The sequence below is a fragment of the Monodelphis domestica genome, chromosome X (assembly GCF_027887165.1).
Source record: "Monodelphis domestica isolate mMonDom1 chromosome X, mMonDom1.pri, whole genome shotgun sequence".
NCBI lineage: Eukaryota > Metazoa > Chordata > Mammalia > Didelphimorphia > Didelphidae > Monodelphis > Monodelphis domestica.
This window is the reverse complement of record NC_077235.1, coordinates 686609-703062: the sequence shown is the minus strand read 5'-3', so window position 1 is coordinate 703062 and position 16454 is coordinate 686609. Positions and strand designations below refer to the sequence as shown.

The window sequence follows — 16454 nt, the reverse complement described above, 5'->3', positions numbered from 1 at the left end:
GCCAACCCTGAGCTGGAATCCTATAATGGCCTCTGCCCCAGCCCAGGCCCATGGCGGTTGTGTACCAACCAGGAGCTGAATCACCATTTCCTCCCCTTTCCCCCATTCATTCACTCGATGGGCATTTGGGGCCTCCTTCAGCAACGTTTATTAAAAATGTAGAGGGCAGAGGGCAGGGCAGGAGGGGGAAGAGGTGCGCTTTCTCCCTCGACTCCCAGTGGCTCTTCACTGGAAATGTTCGTGCTGCTTTTGGGGGTCTCGGGGGCCAGCTGCACCATCTGCTAGCAACTGGGCACAGGCCAGATGGTGCCAGGCATCCAGGAGGAGGGCAGAAGGCACGACGAACCACAGGGCATTCATGAAGACGAAGTAGAACCAGAAGTAGAGCGGGTGCCCAAACTCCCCATGCTGGAAGCCATGCCGATACTCAGTAAAGAAATAAAGGACATCCCCATACAGCTGGCCTGAGAGCAAAGTCCCCCAGAGATTAGTCAATACACAGGAGGGAGAGCCAGGACTTTCCTAAGGTCTCTGACTGTGATCCAGCCTCCCAAGACTCCCTGGCCCCTGGTCCACTCACCCAAGGAGATGACAAGCTGGAGAAGGAATCGCTCCGGTCTCCGTTTCAGAAGGGCTCCCACAGCCCACAAGCTGAGTGGGCCCCATACCCAGGCTGTCACCGTCTCCATGCACACTATAAAGTTGTTTGCTCTGTCCCAGGGATACAGTAAAAAGCATTAGGGAGACTCCCACCACTTCCAAAGATTGCTATTCATTTGCCCCCAAACCGAGAAGTGTGAGGGGAGGCTCAGGGGTAAGGACAGATAGGGAAGGACAAAAATGAGGAGGAATCGGGGTTACTTACAGAATGTATCGGCTGTCACCCTTGGAGTACTCCTTCCCTGAAAAACACAACAGAGACCCTAGAGAAGCTTGGGAGGGCTTCCCAGAGGTGGACTAAAAGGGTCCTGAGGGACAGGGTCAAAGAGACTGGGGAAAGAAAGGCCCAGTCCAACTGAATTGAATTGAATCCAAATGGACTTTTATGAACATGGATGTGGAAAAGGGTTGAAATAAGTGCCAGCCCTAGCTCCAGGGAAGAAGGGCCAGTGCCAAGAAGCCTAGAAAGCACAAGTGCCCACCCTGGTAACACTCAGCCAGCCCTCCCTGGCCCAGAGACTCACACAGCTGGGACAAGAAGGCCTGATCCCCAGCGATGTCCTGGTAGTAGAGGCTGAACCAGCCCTCAATCACCAAGTGCACAAAGGCACACACAGCAAACCAGCAGATGATCAGACGGCGCCAGGGGCTTCCATTCCCTTCCCTCCCCTGGCTAGACAACAGCCAAGTAGCCGCCAGGAGGGCGCCCGACACAGAAAAGAACAATGTGAGGATCTGCCACACTGGCTTATCGTTGGGCACATAACCACTGAGTTGGAGGTCTTGAGGCCAGTAAGGGTGTGCCACCTGCAGAGAGGCCATGGCCAAGGACGATGAAGGCCAGGATTCCTAGGATGAGAAACAGAAAGGGGGGTGGGGGGGCGCTGAAGAGCCAGGGAGCCTGAAAAACACACGTGAGAAGGAAGAGGAAGACAAGCAATCCCAGGAGATAACCGGGACGCGGAGACCAAACGGGAGCTGCCCGCTGCGATTGAGTAGGGTCTCGGAGGGAGCCAGCCCTAAAGGTCTGATTGCTCCTCGAGAGGAGAGCTTCCTGCAGGCGGCGGCGGGGATGGGGTCGAGCGGGACGCTATGGGGACGGGAAACCTCAGAGACAAGGGCGGCCGGATGGCCGCCCCCCCCCCCCCCCCCCCCCCCGAGCACCAGCTGGAGGTAGTACATTTCAGGCCAGGGACTCACTTCCAACACTTCTTAGAGGTTCCCCCCGCGGATCGATCGAATAGGTCCAGTGCGGCGTAGCGTGGCGAGAGCTGGCTGGGGCAGTCGCGACTACCTACCGAATTAGTAGCCGCGGAAGACCACCGAGTCCCACCCACCAGCTTCTCCTCTACGGTTTCGGGAGGGGCCTCTCCTATGGCCCGCCCATCACCGCAGTCAACCAATCGGTATCACAGGAGTCTCCTAAGGCCCACCCCCTTTACCCTAAGGCAATCAATGGGTGGGGAGCGCGCGGGCCTGGTTTCCCCGCCCGGCCAAGACTCCAGACTGGAGGGCCGCCCTAGGCCGATAGGGTGCTGCCCGAAGGCCAATTGGGAACCGCAGAACAGCTCCAGCTCCGCTCCCAGCCATGAGCATGCCAATGAACGCCCACTGCGGGGCACTGCGTCTCTGCCCCGATACCCGTGCGCGCGCAGAGGCACCCACTGCCGCGCCGCGCCGCACCGCACACGCCCGGGAACACACAAACCACACCCTTGCACTCACGATCCCGCCCCACCCCGAAACCCAGCGGGTGCCCACATCTCTGCTCGGCGTCTTCAGCGCCCCACTTATAGGGGACCAGTAGGAGGTGACAGCGCTGGAAGCTCCGCCCTTCCTCGTCCCCTCGACTGCTCTTCTTCCCGGGCTGGCTGGGCTCTCCTGGGTCCCTTCTCCCTTGGGCCAACCCCTTTCTGGTCCCCAGCTCTTTCCCTCGGTCGAGGCAGGCTTATTCTCGCCTCCAGGAAGGAGTGCCAGTCTAACCTCAAGCCTCCATTTAGAGAAGGAAAGTGAGATCTAGGAGAGGTAGACACCTCGCGTCCAAAACGGCTCGCAAAATGCTCCCGTCACCAGTGCTGTCGTCTGTCGCCTAGAAGGAAACTGAGGAGGTCCCGAACGAGCCAGACCATCGAAGGGGCGGGTGGGGAGAAAAGTGCTGGAGAGTTTGCAGCCGCGCTTTTGGGGCAGACACTCCCGTGACTCCAGTCTACCTGCAGCTCCTCACTACCTGGCCCTTCATTTCTCGCCTCTGGACTTTGCCCAGACTATGGCGCCAGGCCTGGAAGGCACTCCCCAGCTCCGCCTCTTTTATCCTTGGCTTTCTTTAAGGATCTTCTTTGGGGCTGTTTACGACGGACGGGAGGGCGGCTTTCTCGACTTTCCCGAGTTATTAGCATTCTCTCTCTCTCTCTCCTTCCTCCAATTGTCGGGTGAAATTCACCTGCGAACGTGTCTCCCTCCTCTAGAGTGCAATCTCTACGAGGCCGGGCTGGCCCTGCCACGGGCTACTCTGGAGAGCGAGCAGCCGGGGCGAAAATGCTCTGTCGCTTTAAACCGAATAGGAAGGAGAGTGCTAAAGGACATAGCATCAGGGTGTCCCTAAAACCCTGAAGAGTTCCCAACATCAGGGCAGGGCTCCCGCCGCCTTAGTTGCTCCTTTAGACACTCTGAGATCGAAGTAGACTAGGAACCTGAGTCTTCTGACCCCAGTACCGCCAGTCAAGCAAGCTAAAACAACTGGCCAACCTAGACAGCACGGGCCAGAGGAGGAGGAAGAGCCTCGACCGGCGCAATGAAGAAGCAGGGAGGAGGATGGGAGCGCCTCTGCCTCCTCTTGGGGCCTCCTGCCCCCTTGGCTCCCCTTTTCTTTCCCCCCTCCTCGTCGTCGTCGGCGCTTCCCCCCCCCTTCTTGGGTCCCCGACTCCTTTCCCCCGGCCTCCGCCTCCTCCTTTTAGGGGTCTCCATTCCTCTTTCTTATCCCCTTCCACCTCCCTTCCTCTTGTTTGGTTAGTCAACATTTAGCAAGCACTCATCCACTAAGTGCCAGCTGCGGTCCCGGAAGACAGAAAAGGAGAGACCCTGCCTTCATGGAGCTTACAGTCTAGATGGCTTTCCCTGGCCCCCCCTTTCCCTTCCTTCCCTTTGGTCCCTCTTGTCCCCTCCCCCCTTCCCTTTCTTTTTTTTTTCCCCTCCTCTTTGATCCTCCTCTCTTTTCCTCCGCCTCCTCCGCTCTCTTCCTCCTCCTCCTCCTCCGCCGCCGCCCGCGCCACACTCTCATTGGTCACGCGAATATTCTGCGCGTGTCCATTGGCAGTAGCCTTCTCTTCCACTCACCTCCTCCGGCCCCGCCAGCCCCGGTAATGTACCTTTTCCCGGCTTCGACGGGCTCCCATTGGTCTACCGAACGCTCGACGCAAGCTCATTGGTCATCTCTTTCATCCCCCCCCTTCCCCCCTCCCTCGGCTGCCTCGGATCTCTCTGCTCCCCCGACTTCACCGCACTCCCATTGGTTGCGCGAACGATCTACTCGTCTTCATTGGCTCCGAACTCTCTGGCTCGGAGCCGGCCTCCCCGCTGCGTTAAAGGGGCCGCCGTCAACCCTACGTGATTGGGGCCGCTGGAGAAGGTGGCTGGAAGGGAAGCTGCCTCGGTGGCCAACGGAGGACGAGGCGGCCAGGTAAGGGACAGGTGGAGGAAAATCGCTTCCCCATCCTCTGGGCCAGAGATGGGAGAAGAAAGGGGAAAGGAAGGAAGGAGAGGAGTCCCTGGTCAGCATCCCCCCCCCCATCTTCTCGCACATCTCCTCCATCCCCCCCCCTCCATCCACCTCCGCTCGGACCAAAGGCGGGAGGGGGGAGGATGGCAGAGAGAGGGACGCGCGTAACCCCTTAATGCCCCGCGCGTGCGCCCACTGCCGCGCGCGCACACACATGGGTATACACCGGCAGGCCAGGCCATCAGAGACACAAGGGGATACACCGGCAGGCCAATCCATCTAACACTCACATACACCGGCAGGCACGGAGATACACCTGCAAGCCAGCCCAGCGCAGGCTCGCACGCGCACGCGCGGACGCGTGCACGCACACAACCCCCGGGATGTCCCAGCAGGCCAGCCCATCTCTCTTTCTCTCTCCCACGCCACACACACACACACACACACACACACACACACACACACACACACACACACACACACACACACACACACACACACACGGCATTAGGCCAGCCTATTACCACTGAGGGCTACACTGGGCCAGCAGCCTCCACCAGGTCAGCATGGCAGCTCATCACACAGGAACAGGCCCAGCCCCCCTAGGAAGAGTCCTAGTCACATGCCAGGTAACCTGCCCTGGGCCCTTCTGCATACTCTCCCATCCTCTGGCCCAGGGCTGGTGCTCCTCCTCCTCTTCCCCCTAGTCCTCCTCTTCCTGTCGTGGTCGTGGTCCGCCGTCGTCATGGCTACCTTCAGCCGGCAGGACTTCTTCCAGCAGTTGGTGCAAGGCTGTGTGGTCCCCACTGCCCAGCAGGGCCTGGACCAGCTGTGGCTTCTGCTGGCTGTCTGCCTAACCTGCCGCCTCCTTTGGAGACTTGGTGAGAGGGCTGGCCTAGGAGCCCCTCTGGGAGGGGGTAGCTTCCCGGAGGCTGGCTCCAGAGGGTGACTGGGGGGAGAGCTTCCGGGGGGCTGGCTGGGGGGGGGGTTCCTGGAGGTGGGCCCCTCAGCCAGGATGGGCTCCTCCTCCCTGTCACTCTGCAGGGTTACCCCCAGCTGTGAAACATGCCAGCACGGTGGCTGGTGGCTTCTTCAGCTTGTACCACTTCTTCCAACGACACATGGTGTGGGTGGTGCTACTGAGTCTCTTGTGCTATCTGGTCCTCTTCCTGTGCCGGCACTCATCCCACCGAGGGGTCTTCCTCTCGGTCACCATCCTCATCTACCTGCTGATGGGGTAGGGGTCCTGGGCAGGGGGGAGGGGCAAAGGGAGCCGGGGAAGAGAGCCCAAAGATGGACCTTGGGGCTTGGGGAGGCAAACCAGCCCAATCCGGCCCACCCTCCCAGGGAGATGCACATGGTGGACACTGTGACCTGGCACAAGATGAGGGGTAAGTACCCTCCCTCCCCGAATGTCTCCCCCAAATCCTGAGCCCTTTCCTCTCTCAGACTTGGCCCTCCCCCTCGGTACCTTCCTTGGCCCCTGGTTGGTTGGCTGGTCATCCCCTGGGGTCCCTTGGGTGCACACGGCCGCCGTCCGTCGTTCGCCTGCTCGCTCGCCTGCAGGGGCCCAGATGATCGTCGCTATGAAAGCCGTGTCCCTGGGCTTTGACCTGGATCGGGGTGAACTGAGTGCAGTGCCCTCCCCTGTGGAGTTCATGGGCTATCTCTACTTCGTGGGCACTATCGTCTTCGGGCCCTGGCTGCACTTCCGCAGTTACCTTCTGGCTGTGGAGGGCCGACCACTGGTGACAGGGCAGGGGCTGTGGGCTGGTACTGGGGAAGGGGGAGCAGGTTTGCCGACCAGGCAGGAGGAGGAGGCCAGGGGAGAGGGAGGGAGGCAGGCAGGGCAGCCCCTGATAACCATTTTGCCCAATGTCCTACAGAGCTTCACATGGCTGGGGAAAGTGGCAGCAAGCCTGTCACGGGCCCTGCTCTGCTTGGTGGTCTCAACCTGTGTGGGCCCCTACCTCTTCCCATACTTCATCCCACTCTATGGGGACAGGCTACTCCGAAGGTAAGCTGGGGCAGTCAATGGGGCCTGTGGCACACCCCCAGCACCCACCTCCAAGGTCTCGCTCCTAACCTTCCCCCTTTCCTTCCAAGCATCCCTGACTTTTTCTCCTCTCCCCTCCCATGCCTCCCCATCTGCCTTCTCTCTCAAACCTGCAGCAAGAAACGGCAAGTGAGGTAAGTGGCATCCAGCTTTGTTTGTGCCAGCTCTTGGGCCCCTCCTTCTGTCCTCCGTGCTCCTGCTGACATTTATCTCTTCACTGTTTTCTCTTCTCTGTCCTTCCTTCCTCAGGGGTGCTGTGGCCAGGTGAGTCTCTGTGGAGGAGAACTGAATTAATGTCCAGGTGGCTCATGAGAAGCTGGGGGGGGGGGCCGCCTAGGGCAGGGAGGTGGCCCAGCTTGGGACACATGGCTCTTCTCCCACCCCAGGTGGCTGCATGCCTACGAGAGTGCCATCTCCTTCCACTTCAGTAATTACTTTGTGGGTTTCCTGTCAGAAGGCACAACCACACTGGCTGGGGCAGGCTTCACGGAGGAGAAGGACCACTTGTGCTGGTAGGGAAAAATTCCCTCCTTTGCTCAGGTGATCCCTTTGGTGAGGCCAGGCTTTGTGGGGGTGGTAGTTGGTGGAGCCCTCCTTTCTCCCACCGCTTGCTCCCTGCAGGGACCTTACTGTGTCGAGGCCCCTGAGTGTGGAGCTTCCCAGGTCCATGGTTGAGGTTGTAACCAGCTGGAACCTGCCCATGTCACACTGGCTCAATTCCTGTGAGACCCATCCCTGTACCACTGTGGGAGGCCTGGCCCAGCACAGCCCTGGGGAGGGGAGGAAGCTGGGCATTTCTCTCCATCCCTTGGGCTTCCCAGATGACATAGGGGGCCTTGATCTGTCCCAGGGTTGGAGGAGGGGAAGGAGGGGAGGAGTCTGGGGACCTGCCTTCCCATCCCCCCAACAAACTGAGCCAAACCAAAGTGGGAAGACTGAGGTCCATCTCCTGGCCTTCTCTAGATGTTTTCAAGAATTCCCTTCGCCTTGGCAAGCTCTCAGCCCTCCTTGTGACCTATGCTGCCAGCGCCCTCCTGCATGTAAGGAGTGGGCCAGGTGGAGGTGTGGGACCTCATCTTGGCCCCACGGCCTCCTCACCCTCTCTCCACCCCCAGGGCTTCAGTTTCCACTTGGGGGCCGTACTGCTCACCCTCGCCTTCATCACATATGTGGAACATGGTGAGACGCCTCCTTCCTCTCTATGCCCATCCTGCCATCTCTTCCTGGCCTTTCCCTCCCCTTTCCTCCCTGACTCCTACCCTTCCTCAGGCCTGGAGAACCTCCCTTCTTCCTTCCTGAAGCCCTTCCCTATGAACAGTCCCTCACTCTCCCCTCCTGCTCCTCAGTGCTCCGGAAGAGGCTGGCTACCATCTTCAATGCTTGTGTCCTCTCAAAGCGCTGCCCTCCGGACTGCCCACATCGACACCGCACGGTGAGATGACCCCCTTGCCAGCCTCAGAAGGAGGTGCCCTCATCCCCCCGCCCCACCTGTCCTCCCTTTCTGCTCTCTCCTGTCTTCCCTAAGGCTGGGAGGTCTCACCCCAGTTATGCCCAGCCCTTTTGGGGACACTTCCACTCCTCCCTCAGACCAGCCCCAAACATCACCAACCCATTCCTCATCTCCTCTGCAGGGTCTGGGCGTGCAGGCACTGAACCTATTCTTCAGGGCCCTAGCTGTCTTTCACTTGGCCTATCTGGGCTCCCTCTTTGACATAGATACTGACGACACTACCGAGGAGCAGGTAGGGTTTGCTGAGTCATCCACAAGTCATAGCAGGGCTGGAGAAGGCCCAAGGGAAGGGGAGTTGCTTGGCCATTTCTTGTTGGTTCCTGTCACTGAACCCCTTGCCCTAGCTGCCCGTCACTGCTGCCCACCATACTCAACCCAACCCTGACCCCAGGCCCCTCAGGGCAGAGGTGGCCCAGGCCTCTTCACCACTGTCATGCTCATCCCCTTCCCAGGGCTACGGCATGTCCCACACCGTCCGCAAGTGGTCCGAGCTCGGCTGGGCCAGTCACTGGCTCACCTTCAGCTGCTGGATCTTCTACCGCCTCATCAGCTGAGGGTCCTCCCCTGGCTTCCCTTCTCCCCCCCCCCCCCCAATATCTGCCCTGGGCACAAAAGGTGGAGTCCTGGCCACTGCCACCCCTCCCTCCCAAAGGGGCTCTGGGGATTTGGGGGGGAGGGGACCTTTGAGGGCAGGAGGGGAAGCAGTGGGCAGGACCCCAAGACCATGTCTTCCACCCCTACATTCTGCTAGAAACTAGTCCCTCTTTTTATAAATGGTTTGTTATTGTCAGATAAAAATAGGTAAGGTCCAAGTGCCTGAGCTGTGTGTGTGAGCTGTTTCCCAAAATTCTGAGCTTCCCAGCAGCAATCAAGAGGCAGGAGACAGTGGGGCTGTAGAATCCCAAGGGCCGTTTATTGGCTCTTTCCTTGAGGGCCCAGGATGGGGAGTCCAGGGCTCTGGGCCTAGCCTGCTCCCTCCTTCCTAGCTGTACAGCTCCAGTCCCCCTAGTCTTCTTGGAGGATACAGGCCTCTTGCCGAGCCAAGCATGGGTGGTCTGGCTCAGTACTCAGGGCCTCCTGTAGGCTGTCCCAAGAGGAGCAAAGGGACAGGGAATGACAGCCAGAGGAGAGAGCTGAACGGTGATGTCCAGGTCTTGGGTGCCAGAGGGAGAAATCCGACCAAGTTAGACCACAGAGGCTGTAAAAGTAGACCAGGAAGCAGCAGAGTGTACTCCTTCCTTAGTCCAGCTGTGATCTAGGAGGACACTCGGCAGGTTGGGGACATCAGCATCAAGGGGGTATATGGCCTTGGCAGACCCCAGAAGCCTCTGGGTGGGAAGAGAACTGTGGAAAAGGCAAAGTTGGCTGTGGCAAGTGGGAGAAACTTTGACCCGGGGGTACTCCAACTCTGGGCTCTGGAGTAGAGATGAGGCGGCAGGAATTGGGTTATGTCTTCAGAGCAGGGTAAGGAAACTAAGGGAGGGCAATGCCTAGAGAAGAGAAATGATACACTCTGGGTGTTGGATGGAACTCGGGAACAGACCAGAGATTCTAAGCCAGACTTTGTGCCTCATCACACCTGATGCCTTCTCTACTCTGAACAGCCTTGTGCCCCTTCCCCCAATAATCTTCTCGGTGTTCTCATGGCCATGCCCAGAGCTGTCTGGGCTGCTGCCACTTCTTCTATGGCCTTTCCCCCATTGTGATCAGCCTTTGAGCTCTAGGGAGCCCTTGATCGCTTCCCTAAAGCTCAGGCCTTCATCCCCACTTCCTCCCCAGCTCACAGAACTCCAACATTGCTCCATGGATCCCTAAATTCTTGCCCCATTGCCTCAAGTTGGTCTCTCACTGTCTCTTCATATGTACCCTGATATCCCTGACTCTATTCTGGTAGAAGGTGCCTGGTTTTAGGCCTCCTGCCCTCACCAGTCTTGACAAGATTCTTAAGCAACAGAGGGGCAGGGGTTGGATCTGAGGCATTTCAGCTTTCCCTCTCCCCATCACAGCATGGCTGAATAAATGTCAGGACCATCCTACAAGAGATCACAGGATTTGGGGCCAGGATATGCATGGCACTGAGGAATCAGCACAAATGAGAATGTTGATGCTCAAGAGCTGAACTAGGGGGCAGCTGAGTATTGAGAGCCAGACCTAGAGATGGGAGGTCCTGCATGCAAACCTGACCTGAGCTACCTCTTAGCTGGGTGACCTTGGGCAAGTCACTTGACCCGGTTGTCTAGCTCTTCAGCCTGGAAACCTGTATTGATTCTAGGGAGGAAGGTAAAGGTTTTTAACAAAACAAACCAACCAACCGTGGACAGAGGAAAACTGGATGGAGGTTATGAAAAACAGGACAGGTTATACTATAGAAAATACGAGAGGATCTAACCAAAGGCCTCTCCAAGGCCAGGGGGTTTTTCAGGGGAATGGGGGTCAGGGAGGGTGCTGAAAATGGGTGTGCTCCTCTATGCCACACATAGCCCAGTGACTCTGGGGAAAGACAGGTGAAGACACTCCAAGCCACCCTAAGGTGCAAGATGGAACCAAGAATGTGAGAGAAGACAAAAGCACACAGATGGGTGGGTAGGCAAGAGTACAAGGGAAGAGCCAAGTGGCCAGCATGGCATGAAGATGGGCTGAAGTGACTTGCCACAGAGCTCCTAATCCCAAGCTAGGCCCCAGCACACCGAAGCCCATCACATCGGATCTGGCTCAATGATTTCCTAGGCAGTAGGCACCTAGTCAGGGCGCATGGAATGGGTCCATGAGAGATGGATGACAGGCCTCCCAAGCCGGAGTACGGCAAACTCCGGGTTCCCAGTGGCTGCTGTCACCAGGGAGCCACAAAGATAGCGATCTCGTGTGAACTCAGGGCATTGGGAAAGGGAATTCTTCGTACATGCTAGCCCCTCCTTCCCAGCACAACAAGAGGCAAACGCAGACACAAAGGCAGCATCCAGCCTTACCCTAGTTTCTGCTTCAGGCTCCTAGGGGCAGTGAGGCAGTCCACAAACCAGCTCATCCCAGTCAGGGAGTTCTGGGGAGTCAGTGGAGTGACATTTCCCGGGAGCGCCCCCTCTCCCCCAGAATCTTAAAGGCTTCCAGGAAAGTCCTCCAGCCCCAGGGATGGACGGACGCACGCTTCCCATCTGGAGCAGCTTGAAGGCGCTGCGTGCCGCCCCTCCGGACCCAGGACATGCGGTCCATTCGCAGCCAGGACACAAGACGGCTGAGAGCCCCGCCCCCCTGCGCAGCGGGGGGGGGGGAGGGAGGAACAGAGCGCAGGCGCCTAACCCCAACTTGCTGGCGTGCAATGTGCGCAAGCACACGCGCACTACCCTCTGGGAATTGTGGTCCCTCCCGCTACCACTTCCGCCACGCGCCACCGCCCAGTACCCCGAGCGTGGGCGAAGCCGCCCGGGAAGACTCCGAGTGCCTTCTCTCCTCGGACTTTTTTTCCTTCGGGCCAGTGGGCCTCAAGTGGGCGGGGCGGCGACCTCACGTCACGGCTGGCCCGGGGTTTTAGGGAAGGCGAAGGGCGGAGGGGCCGGAGGAGTCCGGGCGGGGAGGCTCGGGTTGGCGCGGCGGCACGGCAGGGGGAGGATCTGTGGGTGGGGCCGGAGATGTCCCCGGGACCGCGAGCTGAGACCCCTCAGGCTGGGCGGGCGCGCACCGCTGTCTGGGCCTTGGCCCTGTCGCATATATCCCGAAGCCGGGTCCAGAAGGTCTCGATCTGGGAGCAGATGGCAGCCACCTCCGCGCAGAAGACCTGGGCCTCCGCGCACACTCTCTCCCTCCCGGCCCCAGCCCGAGGTCGGGCCTCGCTGCCTCCAGGACCCCAATAGGGGCCAGGGCCGGAGTCGGGCCGGGGCCTAAACCTGCGGAGGTGGAACACACGGAAAACCCGCTCCAGCCTAGCAGCGAAAGCGGGAGAAGAGCAGCGGTAGCAATGCGCAAGTACCCACCGGGCTGCTGGCCGGGGCCCGGGGCCGGCGCCTGATTGGGCCCCGGGCAGAGTGACGTCATAGAGCTAGGCGGAGCCTACCCCCCAGCGGTGGTTGCTGTTTTTCTTTTGAAGTCTGGAACTTCGCTCCAACTTACTCTGCCCATTCCCTCGGTAGCTTACCGACTTTCTTTCCTTTTTCAGTTCTCTTCTTCCCTCCTACCCCTGGACAAACCCGCAGGTCCTGAAAATTGCCTCAGTCTCCCCACGGAGTCTTTTACCCTTGCGGTCATTGTAGAAAGCCCTTGCCTCGGCTCGGTTTCTGTGACGCTGGCCCCTCATTTGGTAAGCCATACCAAGCAGAGGAAGGTCAGCCTTTCCCCAGTCGATCAACACCCCTCAGTGTTTTCACTAGATTTCTCTTGCAGGGTCCAAGAGAACCTTTTTAGGCGCAGCGCTCCCAAATTGCCTCCCAGTTCCACCTGGGTTGCACTGATGGGGCCTCTTTCCACCCTTTTTGTCCGGCTTCTTGGCCAGTCTGCTAGCTGCCAGGTTGCATTTTTTTGCATTTTTTGCTATGGCTCTTGCTAGCCTGAGTGTGCCTGTTCATGTCCTTCAGCCATGTCTTCGTGGGGGAATGAATGTCTCCTACTCTTGGAGATTTGATTCCGTTCCCCGGCTAGTTTAGAAATGAGACCTTTAGCCATGAAGCCTGTGGCAGGGATTCTCGCCCCGCCCCTTCTCATTTTTTTTTTTTGCTAGGATTCGTCGGGCGCCATCCCGATTCGCAGTTTCCCTTCCTCTAGCCTTTCCGTGTCTTGCTTAGCGAGGGATTCTTCTGCGAGCCAGGACGTCCTGGAATTGACAGGGACTCTTCCGATTTCCACTACTCGGTCTAAATCACGCCCCCAACTGGAGCTCCTCTGGGCGAAGGGTGTAAGGGAGAAGGCGGCCTTTCCAGGTTTCCCCGGATACTGCCCTGACTTCGCTGTCCAATCCTTGGGTTCTTTGAGCTGATTACAAAGGCAGCGGCGACTGCGTTCCTCTGTCTGTGTAGATCGTGCACTTTCTCATTTCTTAGCCAGCCCCAAATTATTTCCCTGTCCACAAGTGTTCCGTGCGAGAGCTGGGGAGTAAAACCGGGCGGGCTGCCGACCTCGTCGGCAAGGACAGGCACCAGGAGGTGATCGTTCAATGGCCGGGAGGCCAGAGTCGCTGGAATGCCGCCTCCCCAGGAGATGGACTTCTGCCCCGGTGACCCGAGATGACGCTACTCCGGCCCCAGGAATGGGCTGATTGTTTGGGGGCCCGAAGGCTACGGGGATGGAGGATTAACGTCTTCGATGTCAGACCAGAGGATGCTTATTCGAGTAGAACTGGGAGGTGCGGATCTGTGTAATGAAGAAAGTTGGGAGAGGCCACTGGGGATCGGGCCTTTCAGAAACCTTTCCTTATCCACTCCGGGGGTACGAGGGGGATGACCTGCGTCATCTCTGGGGCTTGCGGGTGTGCGTAGGGTGGCTTGAGATCTGGGGCTGCTGAGCCCCCTCCCTTCCCTTGATCGTCCGGTTTCCTCCACATGAACTTCAAGTGGCGGCAGTTTAGGCCATCTATAGTGGTTTTCATTGGAGTTTCTCTTTCCCTCTTTTTCTGCCCAGTCTCCTGGGCCATGTGTAATCAGCATCACCCGTATAGCAGAAAGGGAGCTCATGGACTGTTTCCATTAGCTTTTTAGTTGCCAAGCCCTACGGTTCCTTATCCTTTGCCCAGAGCAATGAGAGCCCCCCTTTTTGTCCCTCTTGTCCTTTATTTCCCCCAAGTTATTCAATTCATTGGGAAATTCCCCCCCCCCCCTTTGGAGGCACTTTCCGGGGGAAGCCCTGCTGTTCCCGAAGTGCTGCACCGCCTTCCTCATCCTGCCTGCTTCTTTCCAACACAGATCCTGCTTATCATTTGAAGGGAGCCCCATTTTTGTGTTCTCCACTCTTTTGGGGGCAGGAATGGCGGCTGCATTTTGTGGAAGGCTTTTGCAGTAGCTACAGATAGTATGTACTCATGCTGGCTGTTGGGGTGTTCTGGGCAGCTCCTTCTCCAGCTCATTGGAGACAAACAAGACTAAGTGACTTGCCCAGGGCCCCGTGGCAAGGCAGTAAGTATGTGGGGCCATATTTGAACTCAGAAAGATATCTTCCTGACTTCAAACCAAGCACTGCACTGCTTGCTGCCCCATTGCAAGACACACACACTCTCATTCATTCTCCTTGTCGTTTCACTGCTTCTAATTCTAATCCCGAAGCACCCCCTCATTCTGGGCCTAGCTAGTCCGGTCGGGGATGATCTTGGGGACCCATTGCTAGAACCTTGCCAGGGTTCGAGCCAGCGTTCTGGGGGGCCATGGCTCCCTTCTCCCTGGCTTCTGTAGCCCAACTATTTGCTGCCTCCCAGGAGCACCCCAAGCTTGGCAGTGGGGTATTAGGGTGCATGAGTCGATCTTTCAAAGCCCAGCCGCTGGGCCTGGCTCTCTTCTTCCCTTGGGGGGCTCCCCACTGGGACATAGCAGGCTCCTTTCTCACTCGAGTGCTCTCCCCCCCCCCCCCCCCCTTTCCTTTGCGCTGTTTAGTAGCTGGGGCTGCTGATTACTTGGTTCCTTTTCGAATTACCCCCTCCCCCCCCCCCCCAGTTCTGGGATCCGCCCCTACCCCTTTGACTTTATTCATCCATTTCAAACATTTCCCGGTTTGGGGGGGCTCCTTCCCTGTTTCACTGCGATTCTGCCTCGGAGACTCGCGAGCTGTGCGACTCCAGTCAAGTCACTGGGCCTTTGCTGCTGACGGGGCCAGTAAATAGTGCCTCCCTGCCAGAGGCCGGCTGGCGAGGAGCTTCCTTTGGGACCGCGTTTGACTCCCCTAGAGCAGGCCCGAGTCAGAGGCGACCTGGGACGGCGAGAAAAGCTCTCTGCTGCAAAGGAATCTGGAACAGGGGGGGCGGGGAAGTTCGTTCCGCGAGTCACCCTGGGGGAGCCAGAGCCTCCCTCCCTCCCGGGGAATATGCGGGAGAGGGGAACACGCCTGCGCCGACGCGGACAGCCGAGGGGGGGCAGCCGAGGGCTGGAGGAGTCGGAGGAGGATGGCGGCTCTGCAGCCGCTGCTGCTCACCTTGGCTTGGGCTGGACTTCTCCCAGCGGCGACCCATGGCGCGGTCATTGCCCAGGTGTGCCCCAGGAGGAGAGGGTTAGGCTGGGAAGGGCTGGGCCCCGGGAGGGAGCGGAGCAGGGCAAGCGGAACGGGCGGCCACCGCCGCCCCAGAGTGCGGAGCTGTCCGAGGTCCTGCAGGAAGGCCCTAAAGGCTGGGCTATGTGGGACTGTGTGCGCTAGGATGCGGGTGGGGGTGGGGGTAGCCTCTGCAATGTTTGGGGGCCGTGGCTGTGGCCGGGCGAGCTTCGGGCCTGCACCCGCCTCGTCCCCGTGCTCACTGGACGAGTCCGTTGTCTTCCATCTCCCTCGTGAGCTCCAGAGAGAGCTGCGTGCTTGGCCGGCTTCTGAGAAGAGAGCAGGAGTGAGCCGGGAGGGGGAGGGGGGGAGGGGGCAGAGGCACGTAGGCCCGCTGGCGGAGAATGAAGGACGGGCGCCCATCGGGCACACGGCAGGTAAGGAGGTCCTTGTTTGGGGCGTGGTGGCAGGCCTCTTCTGTTATGGCTGTTCTTCATTCACGAATAGGGACCCTGAACAGCCTCTCTTTCCGGTCCGCAGCCCCAGACCCTGTCCTTCTCTTGGAACCTTGGGCAAATGGCAAGGGCCCTGCAGTCGCACTGGCCACCACATTCCCCCAAGGCAGCCCTGCTGGCCCAGGCCCTAGAGCGGCTCCTGGAGGCAGAGGCTGGGTGGCAGGAATGGGAACGGGAGACCAAGGCTGAAGCTGCTGCCCTGGCCCGGCTCCTCTTGCGTCTGTGGAGCAGCTCCCATCTGGAGCCTGAGGCCAACCTGGAGGAGGTGGTGGTACCTGGTCTCAAGGTCCAGGCCAAGGATGAGGCAGCAGTTTCCAACCAGGAACTACTACTCAGGTACCAGGGGAGGGAAGGTGGTTGGGCATGGGGAGAGCTTGAGCTGATGGCACTGGAGACTTCTAAATCTCTCCATGCACAGATTCCTGTTGGCCAAGATGGCAGAGGCCAGAAACACTCCCACCTCCATGTGGGGGGAAGCCTGGCCACTTCAGCGGCACCGTCTGCGCCGGGACCTGGGGCCAGCTCCTGGGTCAGTGGCTCAGGGGTATACACTGCTCCGCCTGAACAAGGACAGGGCTCATGTCCAGCGAGGGGCACCGCTTGCTCCCACCCGCTACTGGCCAGAGTGACAGGGACTCCGACCACTTTGGGGTCCTGGATTCCTGTCTCTTCCTCCATCGTGCATGTTTGGCCCCAAGGCACCTAATAAAATCGCTCCTTTCCTGCCCCTGCAAGCAAACCAGTCTGTCTCATCCCTGGTCCCCATGGCATCGTGCCAGGCCCTTCTGGGGTCCACCTGGTCCAAATGGCGTCTCCCACCCCCACCCGAAAGCACCCACAAACACC

The 16454-nt window shown here is 59.0% G+C and overlaps 2 protein-coding genes across 9 annotated transcripts; one reads left to right on the top strand and one right to left on the bottom strand.

The window, feature by feature from the left end:
- Positions 1–124: 124 nt before the first annotated feature.
- Positions 125–3181, bottom strand: EBP (EBP cholestenol delta-isomerase). 3 transcript variants are annotated; one of them, XM_056809112.1, is made up of 5 exons: positions 2644–3181; positions 1185–1509; positions 866–902; positions 581–711; positions 125–464 (listed from the first exon to the last, which is right to left on the bottom strand). In XM_056809112.1, exons 2-5 carry the CDS (start codon positions 1480–1482, stop codon positions 226–228), a joined length of 705 nt encoding a protein of 234 aa, XP_056665090.1. In that variant the 5' UTR covers positions 1483–1509; positions 2644–3181; the 3' UTR covers positions 125–225. The 3 variants fall into 3 exon arrangements, with proteins under 3 accessions (XP_056665090.1, XP_056665091.1, XP_056665088.1); XM_056809113.1 differs by having other exon boundaries at positions 2694–2912; XM_056809110.1 differs by lacking the exon at positions 2644–3181 and adding an exon at positions 1861–2372.
- Positions 3182–3933: 752 nt separating this feature from the next.
- On the top strand, positions 3934–16347 carry PORCN (porcupine O-acyltransferase). Of its 6 annotated transcripts, none has more exons than XR_008914607.1 (16): positions 3934–4336; positions 5083–5256; positions 5420–5612; positions 5723–5766; positions 5942–6123; positions 6262–6392; positions 6548–6565; positions 6681–6695; positions 6818–6943; positions 7053–7153; positions 7395–7471; positions 7547–7610; positions 7778–7863; positions 8063–8173; positions 8394–12229; positions 12691–12934. XR_008914607.1 is itself a non-coding variant. In XM_007507680.3 (16 exons), exons 2-16 carry the CDS (start codon positions 5121–5123, stop codon positions 16235–16237), a joined length of 1806 nt encoding a protein of 601 aa, XP_007507742.1. In that variant the 5' UTR covers positions 3954–4336; positions 5083–5120; the 3' UTR covers positions 16238–16347. The 6 variants fall into 6 exon arrangements, 3 of the variants coding, with proteins under 3 accessions (XP_001371902.1, XP_007507742.1, XP_007507743.1); XR_008914606.1 differs by having other exon boundaries at positions 12647–12934; XM_007507680.3 differs by lacking the exons at positions 8394–12229; positions 12691–12934 and adding exons at positions 15634–15944; positions 16027–16347 and having other exon boundaries at positions 3954–4336.
- Positions 16348–16454: the final 107 nt, after the last annotated feature.

Coding starts and splice junctions, on each gene's coding strand:
- PORCN (XM_007507680.3), top strand. CDS start 5,121: ATGGCTACCTTCAGCCGGCAGGACTTCTTCCAGCAGTTGGTGCAAGGC. Junction 7,864..8,062: donor GCCCACATCGACACCGCACG/GTGAGATGACCC, acceptor TCTCCTCTGCAG/GGTCTGGGCGTGCAGGCACT. Junction 15,945..16,026: donor AACCAGGAACTACTACTCAG/GTACCAGGGGAG, acceptor CTCCATGCACAG/ATTCCTGTTGGCCAAGATGG.
- EBP (XM_056809112.1), bottom strand. CDS start 1,482: ATGGCCTCTCTGCAGGTGGCACACCCTTACTGGCCTCAAGACCTCCAA. Junction 903..1,184: donor GGCCTTCTTGTCCCAGCTGT/GTGAGTCTCTGG, acceptor TGTGTTTTTCAG/GGAAGGAGTACTCCAAGGGT. Junction 465..580: donor CCAGCTTGTCATCTCCTTGG/GTGAGTGGACCA, acceptor CTTTGCTCTCAG/GCCAGCTGTATGGGGATGTC.